A 17,968-nucleotide genomic window follows, 5' to 3' on the forward strand; every position below is an offset into this window, starting at 1 on the left:
CAGATGTGATTTTGAGAGTCCTGTGTTTTATTTTTTCACAAGACCCCTGGTTTGTGGTTTGAATAGCTGAAGGGTCAGTGGTATATTTTTCCTTGCTTTTTAGGTGTTATTTGCCTGGATTTTTAAAATGTTATTTTATTATTCTAGCTATTTTTATAAATATTTTCAATCAACATTAGCTATTTTATTATTATTGTTATAAAGGAATTAGTTATTATTTTACAACTATAATTATTTCTGCAAAACTTTATGTTATAATACATAGTATATAGCTTCTATTTTAATATTTTGTGAAAGCCCAAACTCCAATATATATTTATCACACAAAGATAAATAATGTATATAGGGATTAAGGTATTAATTAGAAAAGGCTGACAAATTGTATTGTATCAAAGGTAGTTAAAAAGAGATTATAAATTGTAGTATATCCAAATAATTTACAAAAGCCAATAACAGTGAAAGACAGTAACTACATATTTATTTATAACACAAATGAGACATTGAGATGAGAATTGTTCAGCACAGGGAGCAACGCAGAAGTTTCCACAAACCCTGCACAACAAGCAGCAAAAATTGCAATATTTGTAGTGTAATGTTTTCATAAAAGCACCTTTGCAATGCAGGGGCGCTGCCAAATGCACATTTATTTAGCAATACTCATTTCTGTGCCTGCCCGGCTGCTTTAGGGGGCTCTGGGGAGGTGCCCCCGACCCATTTTAAACAAAGTTTAAACGGGGTTTGTTGCCAAGCAAGACGTGTGTGCTGCCCTGGGCCACAGGGTGTGAACAACACTCTTATATTTACTTTTATTTATATTCACACCATGTGGCTCCAGGTGACAAGAGGTGACAGGTGACTGGTGGCACACCAGGAGCCAACACTCAATAAAACACCCCCGACTATGCGCTAAAGGCGCTCTGAGGAGCTCAGGCTCCCTCCTCCGAGGCTTTCACAGCCCCTGCCCACTCTCCATGGCGAACTTTCGCTGTTTCTGACTCTTGAGATGTCACCTTCAGTGTCAGCGCGGGCACCGGGCAGCGAGGGGGCCATGAGGCCGTGAGGGAGCGGCTGGGGCCGTGAGGGAGCGGCTGAGGCCGTGAGGGAGCGGCTGGGGCCGTGAGGGGGCCATGAGGCCGTGAGGGAGCGGCTGGGGCCGTGAGGGGGCCATGAGGCCGTGAGGGAGCGGCTGGGGCCGTGAGGGGGCCATGAAGCCGTGAGGGGGCCATGAGGCCGTGAGGGAGCGGCTGAGGCCGTGAGGGGGCCATGAGGCCGTGAGGGGGCCATGAGGCCGTGAGGGGGCCATGAGGCCGTGAGGGGGCCATGAGGCCGTGAGGGAGCGGCTGAGGCCGTGAGGGGGCCATGAGGCCGTGAGGGGGCCATGAGGCCGTGAAGGAGCGGCTGAGGCCGTGAGGGAGCTGCCGCCATCTTTCCCCCTCCGCCACCGCGGGAGCCGCCGGCGAGCGCGGAGGAAGGAGCGGAGGCTGCCGGTGGCACTGTGGCGGCGGGAGAGGGGAGCTGCCGGCGGTGGCAGCCAGGCCGCTGTCGCAGAGGGGGAACGCATCGCCGCCACGGCGGAGCGGCCCTGCCGCCATCTTTGCTCCCCCTCAGGCGCCGCCGCCATCTTTGCTCGCCGCTCCGAGAGGCGGGAACGCGGCCGGGGCGGGGTGGGCGTGGCTCCCCAGGCCCCGCCCCCCTCCGGGCGGGGTCACATGACCGCGGCCCGTGCGCAGCCGGAGCCAACATGGCGGCGGCGGCGGGCGCTGGGGCCGCCGCGCTCGGCGCTGCCCGCCTTTAGGGGCCGCCGCCCCCGCCCCGCCGCCCCCCGCGCCCGCCGGACACCCCTGGGACACCCCCCGAGCCCCGCCGCGTCCGACATGAGGGAGAAGGGCCGCAGGAAGAAGGGCAGGACCTGGGCAGAGGCCGCCCGGACGGTGCGCGGGGGGGCCGCGGGGCGGGTCGGAGGCCGCGGGGCGGGTCGGGCCAGGCCGGGCCGGGGCGGGGGGAGCGCCGGGCCCTGCCGCCGCCGCGCTCCGCCGGGGGGTTTCGGACCGGTCCTCCCCTTGCTGTAATGCTTCCCGGCAGGAATTTCCCCGGGAAGCGGCGCGGGGGAGGGATGTGCTCTGGCGAGCGAGGGTGGCGGTGACAGCCCGAGCGGGCACGGGGGGTTCGGTGTGTGCGGTGCCTGCCGTGCGGCCGGAGCTGCTGAGCTGCCCCGCGTCAGGGCGAGCTGTACATCCTGGAAAGTGGTTTTTTATCAGCCGGTTTCCCAGCCTGGCAGGGTTTGTGGCTGTCCCGTCGCCTCGGTGCTGTGCCGGTGTGCACGGGGGGTGGAGAAAAGGGAAGTTGAGAAGTGGGACGGGAATGAGAGAGGGAACTCCACAAGTGAGACCTGCTCTGGAAACTCAGCTCACACTGCCCTGCTCGGGATAAACCCCCTCGGAGAGGGGAGGAGCTGGGCTCTGAGAACCCTCCTGGAAGAGGATCTGTTCAAACAAGACTTGAAAAGTCTGGCTGGGAAGCAAATGTAAATAGAAACCTGCGGCTGAGACTTGCAAGGGATATTTTAATAAATATATTCATTTGGACCTTGTGTTTGCAGCTTGAAAGGCGTCAGAATAGCTACTGTGTTCAGGAGATGCAGTGCAGTCAGAGATTTTTAAGAAATAACTTGCTAACTTGCAGGCAAACACTTTGGTGTTGCTCTGTGTGTGTTTGTGTGTAATTTTTACAGTTTCTTTTGGAGGAGCAGTGGCAGGATCTCCAGTGGAGGGTAGAGGTGGGATCAGCTCTTTTCCAAGCTCTTTTCCAGCCTCTGTGCACTGCTGTCCATCCACTGATCCCTTCCAGAATCCACTTAAGGGCTAAACCCTGTGTTCAGCAGAGCTGCAGTGAGAGCTCTCAGCCCTGCAGGTTGCACCTTGCCCAGAGCCAGGGCACAGGCAGGCAGAAGGAGCAGAGGATGAGTAACCCCCTGCCAGGAGCCCAGCTCTGGAAATCTGTGTGCTCAGCAGGAATGTTGAAGGACTCTGGGCAAACTCCAGCTCCAGTCTCCCCGAGGTTTCTCTGTGTTTTGGGGTTGAAATCGTGGCTGTGCTTCTTGTCCCAGGTTGTGTGCTGGGCTTGGCTCTCTGCTGCTGCTTGGGGTTTGTAGGGAAAGTTGTAAAAGTGGGATGAGGAATGTAAAAGCTCTCAGGTGCCTTGTTCTGCTTTTGGGAGGTGACATGGAACTGTCCCCAAGCTCAGCAATCTCCCCTGTTGTCTCCAGGTGTCCCCTCTGTGTGGAGAAATTCCTGCTGCTGTCCAAGCTGAGCCTGCCCTGGCCCAGCCTGAGCCCATTTCCCCTTGTCCTGTCCCTGTTCCCTGGCAGCAGAGCCCGACCCCCCCTGGCTGTCCCCTCCTGGCAGGGAGTTGTGCAGAGCCACAAGGTCCCCCCTGAGGCTCCTTTTGTCCAGGCTGAGCCCCTTTCCCAGCTCCCTCAGCCTCTCCTGGGGCTCCAGCCCCTTGCCCAGCTCCCTGCAGAGCAGCCTCAGGTGATCCCAGCTGGATTATCTGGGGCAGGTCTGTTCCCCCTCTGCCTCCTCTGCTCACAGGTGGCTGAGGCAGCTGAACCACAAAACACATTGGTTTTTTATAATTAACTTCTGCTGCTGCTCTGTTCTTTTTCTACTTCAGTCCCCCTGGCCAGGGGTTTGGGATTAAGTGTCCTGCAGTTGTGGGGAGGTGATTTATTCTTGAATGAACTGAATCCATTGGAGCAGCTCAGAGCTGAGGTGTGGGAGTGAGGCCGTGCTGGCAGGACCTGGGGGAGCTGTGGGGATGAGGGAATTCCAGCCGTGCTGTTTGGAGAGGTGTGGGGCTGGCAGCTGGGGCAGCAGAGCAGTGTGAGGTGAGGGAAGGGTCCCCACGAGGGCAGGAAGTTGCTGTTGATAAACAACCTTTTCTCATTTCCTGTGCAGCTGCAGAGAGCTGGGAGCTGCTGCCTGTGCTGGGGACAGGCACTGGGGTCCCTGCAGCTCCATCCCCACCTGCAGGAGGGGGAAATGCAGGGAGTGAGCAGCACACAGCTGCTGTGCAGGCTGCCCCTGGGCTGTGGCACTGCACTGTGAGCTGTGATCCTGCACCCAGAGCTGTGCCAGCTGTGTGTGCCCAGCCAGGGGGGTGCCAGGGAGCTGCCCAGGTAACCCAGGCTAATCTGAGATCTGGAGCTGCTTCTGCACCCAGTGCAGGCAGGGAGAGCAGGGCTGGGCTGGGGCTGGGCTTAGCCTTGGCTGGGATGTGCTGCATCCCACAGCCCCAGGGTGGGCAGCAGGAAAGGGGGGATGGTGCCCCTGTGCCCAGGTGAGAGCCCAGCCCTGGGGACTCCAACAGCAGCAGGAGCTGGAGCTGCTGCACAGAGCCCAGAGGAGTCCCAGAGCTGCTGCAGGAGCCAGGCTGGGAGAGCTGGGGGTGCTCACCTGGAGAGGAGAAGGATCCAGGGAGAGCTCAGAGCCCCTGGCAGGGCCTGAAGGGCCTCCAGGAGAGCTGCAGAGGGACTGGGGACAAGGATGGAGGGACAGCACACAGGGAATGGCTCCCAGTGCCACAGGGCAGGGCTGGCTGGGATCTTGGGCAGGAATTGTTCCCTGGCAGGGTGGGCAGGGCTGGCACAGGGTGCCCAGAGCAGCTGGGGCTGCCCCTGGATCCCTGGCAGTGCCCAAGGCCAGGCTGGACACTGGGAATTGGGACAGGATGAGCTGTAATGTTGCTTTCCCCAAAAAGTTTCCAAGATTCCATGGTCACCACTGTGGTGTCCAGCCCAGCCCTCCCAGGGCTGAGGTTGAAGGTGCCCTGGTGTTCCACTGCTGACAGGACTTGAGTTGTGCAGCACAGAACTTTAGTGGGATGTTCTGAGTGCTCAGGGCCTGGAGCTGCTGCTTTTCCTCTCCCTGTGTGCAGCACAGTGCTCAGGATGCAGCTTCCTCCAAGGAGGGAGGGGACAGAGCTGAGTGTCCCTGCTCTGCCCTGTGCTGGTGCCACAGGGTCCTGGAAGCCCCAGCCAGCTGTTCTGGTGCTTCATGAGCTGGGATGGGCTGGGGCTGAGGGGATCTGGGGTTGGTTTTGCAGGGGAAGTCCCTGTGGGTGACCAGAGGAAAGGGTTTCCTGCTGCAGCACCCAGCAGTGCTGAGCTGGGGCTCTGTGGGGGTTGGGCTCTGAAATGTTCCTTGGTGGGTCACCCAGGGTCACAGAGGGCTGAGGTGACCCTTTGGTGAGGGGCAGTGTGCCTGGGACCCTAAACCTCATCCAGTGCCACCCTGCCATGGCAGGGACACCTCCAACTGTCCCCATTCCCAGTGTCCAGCCTGGCCTTGGGCACTGCCAGGGATGGAACAGCCACACTGCTCTGGGCACCCTGTGCCAGCCCTGCCCACCCTGCCAGGGAACAATTCCTGCCCAGGATCCCAGCCAGCCCTGCCCTGTGGCACTGGGAGCCATTCCCTGTGTGCTGTCCCTCCATCCTTGTCCCCAGTCCCTCTGCAGCTCTCCTGGAGCCCCTTCAGGCCCTGCAGGGTCACAGTGGGGTCACCCCAGAGCCCTCTCCAGGTGAACAATCCCAGTTCCCAACCTTTCCTCACAGCAGAGCTGCTCCATCCCTCTGATCTCCTTGGTGCCTTCTGGACTCTCTCCAGCAGCTCACTCTGCTCCTTTTCCCATGGGAAAAGTCTGGAGGCTGCTCTGAGCACAGCAGGCTCCTCCTGGAGAACCTGGGGTGGGTTTTTCACTTCCCACTGAGGTGCTGAGCAAGGTGGTGCTGCAGAACATTCAGGGATTAATCCCACCTTGTAGCTGGAGCTGCTAAAGGCTTCCTGGATTTTTTTTTTATTTTGTGGAGGGGATTGTTTGTAGCTCTGTTGGGATTTTTGGTGGTGCTTTGTTTTGTTTTGAAGGCCCTGGGGATTATCACAGCTCCTTCCCTGTTCCCAGGCTGTGGCCAGGGATGAATTTGCAGGCAGACACAGAGCTGTGCTGAGGGCTGGTGTGTCACAGGTGTGAAATGTCGTTGCTGAGGTTTCTGAAGGGCAGGGACAGGGCAGGTGGTGGCTGCAGCCCTGGGGACTGAGGCACTGTGTGGTGTCCTCCCAGCTCTGTGTCTGCTGCCTGGGAATTACCTTGGCACTGCTTCCAGGGGAACAGACTGAGCAGGGCTTGGCACTGCCTCTGTCACATGCTCATGGAGAAGGGCACTTTGCTTCACTCCTCACTCACACTGATCCCTGAGCAGCTGCAAACCTTGGGTGTATTTTTCATTAATTTTTTTTCAAGTTTTTCCTGAAGGATTTCTGTGCTGGGGGCAGCTCTGGGCTGGAGGGGCTGGAGCGTGTCCAGGGAAGGGAACAGAGCTGGGCAAGGGGCTGGAGCCCCAGGAGAGGCTGAGGGAGCTGGGAAAGGGGCTCAGCCTGGACAAAAGGAGCCTCAGGGGGGACCTTGTGGCTCTGCACAACTCCCTGCCAGGAGGGGACAGCCAGGGGGGGTCGGGCTCTGCTGCCAGGGAACAGGGACAGGACAAGGGGAAATGGGCTCAGGCTGGGCCAGGGCAAGCTCAGCTTGGACAGCAGCAGGAATTTCTGCATGGAAAGGGTGCTCAGGCCTTGGCAGGGGCTGCCCAGGGAGGTTTGCAGTGCCCATCCCTGCAGGTGTCACCTGGATGTGGCACTCAGAGCTCTGGGCTGGGGACAGGAGGGGATCAGGCACAGCTGGCACTGATCTTGCAGATCTTTTGCAGCCTCCATGACCCTGGCATTCTGTGAGTTCCCAGCAAAGCCAGGGTTTGCAGTGTGAGCTCAGCTTCATCCTCTGACACCTGCACTCCTGCTCCTAGAAGTTGTAGTGAGCTGCAATCTGCTTTAAGCTCATCCTGGGCATCTCCAACAGACACTTGGAGCCTTAGGAATGGTGGGAACACAACTTGTGCAGGATGAGGTGGAAGTGTAATCCCCTCTGATGGCTGCAGCAAACCAGCAGACTACAAAATCCTCCTTCCAGTCACAATAATCCAATTATTGGCCTGCCCTTTTAAACACTCTTTTCCAAGTTCCTGTGCTCCTGCTGGGAGCTTTAACCTCTTGAGGGGCTCTGGGTTGCTGCAGGGGCTGTCCCTGCAGCTGTGGGTGTGCAGGTGATTGCTCTGGAGCTCAGTCAAGGCCATTTCCCATCTCTGGGGCTGCCAGTGCAGTGCTGGCTGAAGTGGGGCTCGTTTAATTGCTGTTCCAATTGTAATTAGCTTTTTAACGAGGTGTACTGCTACCCCAGGGCCTGGCTCTTGGCCTGGCAGTGCAGCCCCTGTCCCAGGGTGTGAGTGCAGCTGGAAAAGGCTGGGATGTGTTTTCCTGAGCAGGGCAGGGTGTGTGAGAGCCTGGGAGGAGGGAGCAATCCCCAGACTGCCCCCAGGGCCTCTCCCAGGTGGAATTTTGGGCCCCTCTTCATCACTGCCATGTTCCAGGAGAAAATCTCAGTGCTGATGAAGGGTCCCAAAGACTTTCTCTGAATTTCATGCAGTTACAGAACAGTTTGGGTTGGGAGAGACCTTGAATCTGATCCCATCCCTTCCATGGCAGGGACACCTCCCACTGTCCCAATTCCCAGTGTCCAGCCTGGCCTTGGCACTGCCAGGGATCCAGGGGCAGCAGCCCAGCTGCTCTGGGAATTCCAGCCCCTCCCAGGGAACAATTCCTGTCCTTGTTTAACACCATAAATGTGCTGTAGGTGTGGGTTTTACCACAGAGCTCAGCCACACTCTGGCTTGGTCTGTCTCATTTATTTAGTTTTAGCAGGAGGGGTTCATGCACACCTGGGGAGCTCCTCCCACAGCTCAGAGCTGCACCTGAGCTTTTCAGGGCAATGCTTTTGAAGTGGGATGTTTGACACCCAAAGGCTCAAAGCTGGGTATAAAATCCAGGGTTGGTTTGGGAGGGACCTTGGGGATCCCCCTGCCTTTGCAGCACTGTACATGCACTGCTCCCTGCAGTGACAGCTCTTTGGTGTCTGGGAGAAAGGGATCAGCTCCTGGGAAATGTGCTTGGCTCTGCCCTCAGGAGGTTTTTAGTTTTGAAGAGAGAAATTCAAATTGTGCAGCACAGGCTGAGGTGCTGTGCACCAAGTGTGATTTCCTTGAGTGCAGGTGCAGTGCTGTAGGTGTGAGTTGGTGGGCAGGGCTGCCTGAACCATCCTGTGCCTTTGGGATCACTCAGTGCTCCTCAGCTCTGACAGACACACAGCACTGCCTGCCTGAGGGTTACATTTGCTTTTCCTATGAAATGGTCAGCTGTTCTGTTCTCTGGGGTGTTTGGAGGGGTGAGAACAGAGCTGGGACATTCAGTCCCATTGCTGTGGTGTCTCTGAAACATCTCTGTGTCACCAGCAGGGTTCTCAGGATGAGCTTGCCTGGAGAGTCAGTCCTGTGAGGAAGGGGCTGGAGCCCCAGGAGAGGCTGAGGGAGCTGGGAAAGGGGCTCAGCCTGGACAAAAGGAGCCTCAGGGGAGACCTTGTGGCTCTGCACAACTCCCTGCCAGGAGGGGACAGCCAGGGCGGGTCGGGCTCTGCTGCCAGGGAACAGGGACAGGACAAGGGGAAATGGGCTCAGGCTGGGCCAGGGCAGGCTCAGCTTGGACAGCAGCAGGAATTTCTGCATGGAAAGGGTGCTCAGGCCTTGGCAGGGGCTGCCCAGGCAGGTTTGGAGTGCCCATCCCTGCAGGTGTCACCTGGGTGTGGCACTCAGAGCTCTGGGCACAGCTTGGACTCATCTCAGATCTTTTCCAGCCCCAGTGACCCTGGGATTGTTCAGGCACGTGGGTTGCACACTGACACCAGTTTTGTTTTAATTAATTTGGTTTTAACTGCAGTGCAGCAGACAGTTGGTGGCACCAGGGCTGGGACTCCTGGGGTGTCCCTGTGCCCTTGGTGGCTTAAATCCCTAGGTAGATTGAACTGGAAGGACACAGGGAGCAGCTTTGGGTGCTGCTGCCCCTTTGGGTGAGCACAGGGACACTCTGATGGCTCTGAAAGAACATCCAGAGCAGCCCTGGTTCAAAGCACTTTTGTTCCTTCTGAGCCAGGCTGCACGTCACAGCAGTCCCTGGGTGTTTGGGTTTTAGTTTAAACTAGGTAGAAACACTAATTAGTGTAGCAGTTTAGATTTGTCGATTTTAATATATTTACTTTTTGCTGTGAGAGTAAAAGCAAGGCAGGCTTAAAACTTAAAGGATGTAAAGAAAAACTTTATTAAAAACATAAACTAACGAATTCAGAAGATTTTTTTCTAATTTTTTTCTAAATGCTGATTAATGCAAAAGCAGCAGAGTGTCATTGTAGAGATGCAGGATGTGACCTTGTGAACTTCTGTCTTTGGGCCACATGAAGAGTTTATTTTAGCAGTGTGGCTGGGAGCTGTGTTCCCCTGTGTGTTCTCAGGCTCTCATGGGTATTGGGTGTGACATCCCTGTAATTGGTGTCCTGATAGCTGCATGTCCATGGCACAGAGCCCAGAGGAGCCCCAGAGCTGCTCCATGCACGGAGCCCCTCTGCTCTGGAGCCAGGCTGGGAGAGCTGGGGGTGCTCACCTGGAGAGGAGAAGGATCCAAGGAGAGCTCAGAGCCCCTGGCAGGGCCTGAAGGGGCTCCAGGAGAGCTGCAGAGGGACTGGGGACAAGGATGGAGGGACAGCACACAGGGAATGGCTCCCAGTGCCACAGGGCAGGGCTGGCTGGGATCTTGGGCAGGAATTGTTCCCTGGCAGGGTGGGCAGGGCTGGCACAGGGTGCCCAGAGCAGCTGGGGCTGTTCCATCCCTGGCAGTGCCCAGGGCCAGGCTGGGCAGGGTGTGGAGCCTTTGTCCATAAAGCTGATCCCATTCCCAGCCCTGCCATTAGGACAGGGTGGAGTGAAGGATTCACTGAGGATTAAAGTCTCCCTGAGCTCAATAATCTCAGTTCTAAAGCATGAACTCACCCCAGCACTGGCCAAGTCTGCTTCCCTCTCATGCAGAATGTTTCAGGGGCAGGGACAGGAGTTCAGGGTGTCTCTGCTCCCCTCCTGCAGAGTGTTTGAGGGGCAGGGACAGGAGTTCAGGGTGTCTCTGCTCCCCTCCTGCAGAGTGTTTCAGGGGCAGGGACAGGAGTTCAGGGTGTCTCTGCTCCCCTCCTGCTGTTTCCATCTGAGCCTGCCCAGCCCAGCTCCAGGACCCCAGAGCTGTCCAGAGGGCAGCCAGGAGAGCTGTCCCAGCTCAATGATGGATTTATCCTTCAGGCAGGGACATTCTCATTCAGGTGTCACCTGGGATGGTTTTCCCTCTGCTAAATAAACTGTTTGGAGAGGAGCTGAGGTACCCCTGTGTGTGAGTGTGTGACTCCTGCTTTGGGACACTCATTCCCATCCCTCAGGGAGGCACAGCAGGGCCCTGGCTCTTGCAGTGCCTGGCTCAAGGCTTGGAGTGTTGGTTTTCCTTATTTCCTTGTGCTGGGAGGTTTGAGGGGCTTCCCTTCCCTCCTGCTGTCCAACTGAAATTGTGCAGGAAGGGTTTTTCAGTTCAGTTTGGGGTTACAGATGAGCACTTAGTGACAAACTGGTTTTATTTACAGTCTGCACACACAGTGCACTTCCCTTGAGCAGGCAGCACATGTGCTTCAGATGCCATTTATTGTGACATATCGTGACAGTTCAGGCCACTGAGGCTTCTGTCTATCTCTGATTGTTCCTCTAGGCTGTGTCTTTTCCATCCTTAAAAGGAGGGGATGGTGCTGAGGTTTCCCCTGTGCCCCAGAGGGGAAGGAAGGAATGGGGGAGAGCACATTGCTCAGCTCTGGGTGTTTGGGGTCATTTTTATCTTCAGGGAAGGACTGGGGTGGCTCTGAGCTGGGGACGGGGTGGGGATCAGCCTCAGGCTGATGATCCCAGAGGGCTTTTCCAGCCTTGGAGATCCCGGGGTTGTGCCAGCCCACAGAGGTGTGAAGCTGCTTGGCAAACCCCATCAGGAATTTCCTGAATTAAACAGGAGGTGCTGCTGGTCCTGCTCCCCTTCCCACTCAGGAGAGCTCCAGGGGACATTCAGGGATTTGGGACAAGCCTCCCTGGCAGGCAGTTAAGGGAAGCAACGTGTCTGAGTTGAGCAGGGCTGGTTTGCCATGGCCAGGCTCTCCTGCAGGGATCCTGGGAGCTGCTGTGGGCCCTGCTGGGCTGGGCTGGCTCTGTGCCCAGGCAGGAGGGATGAGCAGGGCTGGGCTGGGCATTTCTTGTGCAGTTGTGTGCAGCTCTGGGACTCTGACCTCCTCCCTGCTGCTCTCCAGCTGCATTTCCAGGAATTGCTCATTTGGGGAATGTGACGTGCTCCAGCCCTGTGCCAGCTCCCCCAAAGGCAGGTGCTGCTGCAGGGCTTGAACTCAAACATGGATCTAATTCTAAAAATACCACTGTGCAAAAAATGCTGCAGTTTGCTGTGTTTGTGTGTGTGCATCCTGAATTCTTGTGCTGTGTGGGGCAGCCTGAATGCACAGCCAGGAGTGCTGCAGCAAGTCTGGCTTAGGAATTCATAATTGTAATTAATAATTACCTCTTGCTGATAATTGGGACCTTGTAGATCCCTTCTCAGACCCTCAGGGATAATGCAGAGGGTTTTTTGGAGAAGGTCCCCAGCTCTCCCACCTCATCCCATTATTCCTGAAGGGATGTTGGATTCCAGTCCCAACTCAGAGGATCCATCCCAGTTTCTCTGCTGCTCTCAGTTCAGGGCTGTTGGACTGAAATCCCAGCTCACAGGATCCATCCCAGTTTCTCTGCTCTCTCAGTTCAGGGCTGTACACTCCAATCCCAGCTCAGAGGATCCATCCCAGTTTCTCTGCTCTCTCAGTTCAGGGCTGTACACTCCAATCCCAGCTCAGAGGATCCATCCCAGTTTCTCTGCTCTCTCAATTCAGGGATGTTGGACTCCAGTCCCAGCTCAGAGGATCCATCCCAGTTTCTCTGCTCTCTCAGTTCAGGGCTGTGCATTCCAGCCCCAGCTCAGAGGATCCATCCCAGTTTCTCTGCTCTCTCAGTTCAGGGCTGTGCACTCCAGTCCCAGCTCAGAGGATCCATCCCAGTTTCTCTGCTCTCTCAGTTCAGGGCTGTGCATTCCAGCCCCAGCTCAGAGGATCCATCCCAGTTTCTCTGCTCTCTCAATTCAGGGTTGTTAGGCTCAATCCCAGCTCAGAGGATCCATCCCAGTTTCTCTGCTCTCTCAATTCAGGGTTGTTAGGCTCAATCCCAGCTCAGAGGATCCATCCCAGTTTCTCTGCTCTCTCAGTTCAGGGCTGTTGGACTCCTGTTGGACTCCAGTCCCAGCTCAGAGGATCCATCCCAGTTTCTCTGCTCTCTCAGTTCAGGGCTGTGCACTCCAGTCCCAGCTCAGAGGATCCATCCCAGTTTCTCTGCTGCTCTCAATTCAGGGCTGTACACTCCAATCCCAGCTCAGAGGATCCATCCCAGTTTATCTGCTGTCTCAATTCAGGGCTGTGCACTCCCAGACCAGAAGTTTGGGTTATTTTTTAGGGGGTCACTCCTGGTTTTCCCCACAAAACTCCACCCTGCCCAGCAGAGCCCTCCTGGCCTGTGGGGTTGGTGCAGTTCAGACTGAGCTGGCCTGGATTCCTGTGGGTCCTTCCAGCTCAGGATATCCTGTGATTCTTGGAACTGTTTATTCTGCATTAGAGCTGGGCCTGTGAGTGGCTGGGAGCTTTGGGATTGGGAGCTCAGGGCACTTCCAGAATGGTCGTGGTGTCCTTTGGTTGGACAAGTTTTGCTCTGAGTCAGAAGTTTTCTGTTTGGAGAAGCACTTCAGTGTCCTTCTGGGCAGACATCTGACAGGAAACATCACAAGTACAGACAGTGTAGAGGGCAGGGATGGATGGGATGTGGGGAAGGAGATTATCCTGGGGTGGTACAGTGGGCTTGGTTTGTTAATTTGAGATTTTTTGGCTAATGCATTAATTTAGTGTAGTGGATCTAGTGTTGGCTGAATTGCTAATGCATCTACTAGAATTATTTTTGTGATGAGAGATGGCATTAGGAGGAAGGTAAAGTAACTTAAACTTTGTGTAAAGAAAAATTCAGTAACAGAATTAAAAGGAAACTAGTAAGAAAATCAGAATAAACCTTTACAACACTTCTCCTCTCCCCTACTTTCTTTTCCTCCAGAGTGCCCAGAGCAGCTGGGGCTGCCCCTGGATCCCTGGCAGTGCCCAAGGCCAGGCTGGACTCTGGGAATTGGGACAGTGGGAGTGTCCCTGCCATGGCAGGGTGGCACTGGCTGGGCTCTGAGCTCCCTCCCCAGCCCTGTGACACTCAGTGTGAAGTGTGGCCTTTAGTGGCACCTGGCCCTGCTGACACAGGCTTGTCCATCCCTCCCTGACCTGCTTTCTGCCTAAATCCTCGGGCAGCATTTGGCTGATTGGATGAGTGCAGCAGATCCTGCAAATCTGGGTCAGGCCCTTCCTCCCCCCAGGCTCCCCTGGTGTTTCCTGGCTGCCCCGGGGTGACTGAGCAGGAATTTCACATCCACTGGGGCTTTTTATAGCTGACCCACTTGTGAGGCAGGCTGGTGGTGCAGGGGATGATTCCCTGCTGGCAGGAACGTGCAGCTGGGGCTGGGGCTGGAATTGTGCTCCTGGGAGGAAAGGCTGCAGCTCAGGGCTCTGGGAGGCTGGGCTGGAACCAGGGGATCAGGTTTGGCTGCCTGAGCCTCCAGAGCTTGTGCTGATCCTGCTGCTCTGGATTCTGCATTTAGGAAGTTCAGGTTCTATTTCCAGGAAGATTTTGTTGATAGCAGGGTCCAGCTTTAAATCCCTCTCTGCACGAGGGAATAACCAAGAGGAGGAATTCCAAAGGGCATTTTTATCCAAAGCTTGCTGAAAGCATTCATGTTCTCAGGTGTTCCTGCATTCCCAGCCTTGGAATAGCTCTGGATTAAACCTTGATGGGCTGATTGCTGATAGAAGCAACCCCAAACAACCCCAAGCACTTCAAACCCACGCTTGAGTTGTGAGCCCTGGCATGCTCCTCTGCGTGGGCAGGGCTTGGATCCCTCAGAGCTTTCCTGGATGCAGCAGTGTGTGGGCAGCTCTCCTGCTGCCAGGGGCAGGGCTGGAGCTGCCCAGTGCTGCCCAGTAAGGGGGGCTGGTTCTGCTGGGCTGGATGGAAGTGCAGATCCTGTTCCATGGCTCAGCCTTGCCCTGGTGTCACATCCCTGTGCTGTCCTGAGCCTGCCCAGCCATGAACCTCAGTGCTGGATTCATTCCCTGTGGGAAATGCAAAGGATTCCCTGTCCCAGCATCTCACCCCTCCTAGCCCAGCAGTCAGCCCCCAACGTTGGGTTTATGCCTGAAGTTTTAGTTTGATATTTTCCAAATTCTGTTCTTCTGAACTTCACATGAAGTGTTACAGGTTCTCCTCCCAGCTCAGGCACACAGAACAATCCTTTTCCAGCCCCAAAAAGTGCAAACAGGGAATTGAGGAGAGAATCTGGGAGGGTGGGGCTGCAGAACCTGGAGCTGGAGTTGGACAATGAACCCAATATGGAAATGGACCCAAATTTATAAAGTGTGAAACTCCTGCCTGGGACCCAGCTTGGGTAGAGCCCTGGCCAGGCTCTTGCACTGCCCAAGGAGAATCATTTAAAGGCCTTTTTAACAAATCCCTGCTTTATTCCTTTAGCTCTGCCCAGGGAGCCTCTCCAGGCATCACCCCACAGTGCTGGCATCCCCACACTCACTGGGGCTCCTCTCAGGGCTTCCAGAACCTTCCAGTCCCATCCTTCCTGCTGCCTGGGACCTGCTTGTCCCCGAGGTGGAAACATTTTCCTTCAGGGTTGAGAGAGCTCTCACAGTCCTTGCCCCACAGGGAGATGCTCCAAGTGCAGCTTTTTCCATTGGGAATTATTGAATTTGGAAATGCCAGTGTGGGCAGCAGGGCCAGAGCAGAGGATTCCTCTGGGATCTGTTGTGATGGGTTGGTCTGGAAGCAGAAAGTGCACTTGGAGTTGAGCTCAGCAAAACCATAATGAAAATAGATGGAAGAATGATTGGGTTTGGGAAAGCCCTCCAAGCCCATTGAGGTGTGAAGGGAGGGAATGGATTTTCTCCTGGTGATCCTGGGTTTTTGGAGCCAGCACACAGGGTCAGCGGGGCTTGGAGTGAGATGAGTTTAAGGTCCCTTCCAGCCCAAACCATTCTGTGTTCAGGATGCACAGTGTGAGTGCCATCAAACAGGGAGAGAGAGTTCCACTGGCACAGGGTGCCCAGAGCAGCTGGGGCTGCCCCTGGATCCCTGGCAGTGCCCAAGGCCAGGCTGGACACTGGGAATTGGGACAGTGGGAGGTGTCCCTGCTATGGCAGGGGTGGCACTGGGTGGGATTTGGGGTCCCTCCCCACCCAAACCATCCCAGGATTTCTGTTTTTGTTGACAAAGCTCGGTTGATCAGAGCTGTTGCCTCTCACACAATTTTATTTATTCACCCACGGTGACTAAAGGTGACTCAGGTGAGAGATGTGATATGGGATTAAAAGGGCAGGGGAGAAGGGAGAAGGTACTTAAGGTGTATCTGATTTTAAAGGTGAATCTTTCATTAGGAGTCTCTTTAATCATTCCTGGTTCTTCTGGAGCAGCTTGTCTGGCAGCAGGGGTTGCTGCTGCAGCTGGAGGTGTGAAGTGCTTTGTTTATCCAGGAGCTGATGTGAACATTTCCTGAAGAGCAGAGAGGGGCTGGTGCCAGGGAATGCACCCCGAGCTGGGGCTGCTCCCCAGGGCTGGGCTGGGCTCAGGGAGCTTTGAGCCTGGCTTAGCAAAGCCCCAGAGAGCTGGGACAGAGCTGCTGGGGTCCCACAGATCCGTTTAGGGTGGGAAACACCTCCAGGGAGTGCAGCTGAATTCTGGGGTCTGGGATTTGGCTGCTTTGGGGGTTCTGGGCCCCAGCACAGGGGCACTCAGGGCAGGAGCTGGGCAAGGGGCTGGAGCCCCAGGAGAGGCTGAGGGAGCTGGGAAAGGGGCTCAGCCTGGACAAAAGGAGCCTCAGGGGGGACCTTGTGGCTCTGCACAACTCCCTGCCAGGAGGGGACAGCCAGGGGGGGTCGGGCTCTGCTGCCAGGGAACAGGGACAGGACAAGGGGAAATGGGCTCAGCTTGGATATTGGGAACAATTCCTGCCTGGAAAGGACTGTCCAGCCCTGGCACAGCTGCCCAGAGTCCCCATCCCTGGAGGATTTAAAGCCCTGTGGCTGTGGCACTTGGGGACAGGGGTCAGTGGTGGCCTGGGCAGTGCTGGGGATGGTTGGACTGGGTGATCTCCAAGGGCTTTTCCAATCTAAAGGATTCTGTGGTTCCAGGAATGTCCTGCAGAGCAGAAACACCTGGCAGGGCTGATCCTCCCCAGTGACCCTCCCAGAGCAACCCAGCAGGTCCCAGGAGGGACAGGAGAACATGGGAAGGGTTAAATGGGACAGGAGAACATGGGAGAGGTTACAGGGACAAGGACAAAACTGGAGCAGCTTTTCTCCCCTCTGCCCTGGCTGCTGGGGTTCCCCAAAAAAGACAAATAATGAATTGTGCTGCTGCTGCTCCAGTGTGAGCCCCACAGGGAGGGTCAGGGGGTGACACAGGTGACAAAATGCACAGCTGGAGTTTGGTGTGGTGGCCATGGGCAGTGCCTGGGGTCCCTGGGAGTGCACTCAGCACTGCCTCACCTCTCCTGCAGTGGGAAGGTTGGAAGCACAATGGGAATGGAGCTATCCTGAATTTCTGGCCTTCCCTGGCAGAGCTGTGGGAATGAGCACAAGTTAGGCAGGGATGGAAAGCAGAACCTGCCCTGACCTGGCTGAGGTCATCTGTGAACACCTCAGCTCTGATCCTGCTGTGCTGTGTGCAGTTCCAGCAGAGCTGGGATCAGCCCCTGAGGCTGGAGCAGTGCTGACAAACCCCACTTGGATCTCACAGATCCATTTCCTGGATCCCTGGAAATGTCTAACAAGAGACTTTCCAGGATGGGGCCATCAGCTGGAGCTTCCAGAGCTGGGCTGCACTGAAACCTTTTGGGATAAATAAATACTTGGGATAAATGAAGGATTCCCACAAAGCACCTCCTCCCTCAGCCCTGCCAGCCCTGACTTTGGGGTGTGTTTGTTGTGGTTTTAACTCCCTCAGGTGGGAGGTGGTGAGTTAAACATCACCTTTCCCATCAGGATTTGGCAATCCCAGCTGCAGGGAGCTGGGAACAGCTTTGGAGGGGACAAGAGGCTGTTCCAGGTGTCCTGGGGGGAGTCAGGTCCTGCACAGCTGCTCAGGACAGGGCTGGGAGCTGCTGCTGGCCCTGTGCAGTCACTGTGGGCTCTGGGCCCGGCCTAAGGCAGGCCTGGCCTTTGATGTGCTGGGCTCGGGTCACAAGCTGATGATTAAGGCAGGAAAGGAGGCATTTCCTGCCCATCCCCCTCCCCAGCACGAAATACGGCCTGAAATATCCCAGTGACGTCTGCTGGGTGGCATCTGCGGGCTGCAGCTGCAGCTCCTGCACTGCTGGGGGCTCCTGCACTGCTGGGGGCTCCTGCAGCTCCTGCACTGCTGGGGGTTCCTGCACTGCTGGGGGCTCCTGCACTGCTGGGGGCTCCTGCAGCTCCTGCACTGCTGGGGGTTCCTGCACTGCTGCAGGCTGCAGCTCCTGCACTGCTGGGGGTTCCTGCACTGCTGCAGCTGCACTGCTCCCTGCCAGCCCCTGCACAACCCCCATTTTCAGGGGTCAGAGCTGGGGTTCTGTGTGTGCACAGAGTTTCACACAGCCCCAGCAGTGTCAAACCCCATTTCCTTCAGCTGCACTTTGAGCCCCACTGCTCAGTGGCTGTGTCAGCCTGAAGGTTTGGGGTTTGGAAATGTGGCTGGGCACTTCCTGCAGCATTCCAGTGCAGTGCCTGCCTCGGCAGCTTT

General features: G+C 56.2%; 1 protein-coding gene across 2 annotated transcripts in view; it reads left to right on the forward strand.

The window, feature by feature from the left end:
- Nucleotides 1–1,825: 1,825 nt before the first annotated feature.
- Nucleotides 1,826–17,968, forward strand: part of ASXL2 (ASXL transcriptional regulator 2) — a 48,091-nt gene continuing 31,948 nt past the window's right edge. For both annotated transcript variants that reach the window (XM_033056412.1, XM_033056413.1), the window contains exon 1: nt 1,826–1,931. In XM_033056412.1, coding sequence (XP_032912303.1) covers nt 1,875–1,931 — 57 coding nt within the window. In that variant the 5' untranslated portion in view covers nt 1,826–1,874. The remainder of the gene's footprint in view (nt 1,932–17,968) is intronic.

Source organism: Catharus ustulatus, chromosome 3 (genome assembly GCF_009819885.2).
Source record: "Catharus ustulatus isolate bCatUst1 chromosome 3, bCatUst1.pri.v2, whole genome shotgun sequence".
Classification (NCBI taxonomy): Eukaryota; Metazoa; Chordata; class Aves; order Passeriformes; family Turdidae; genus Catharus; species Catharus ustulatus.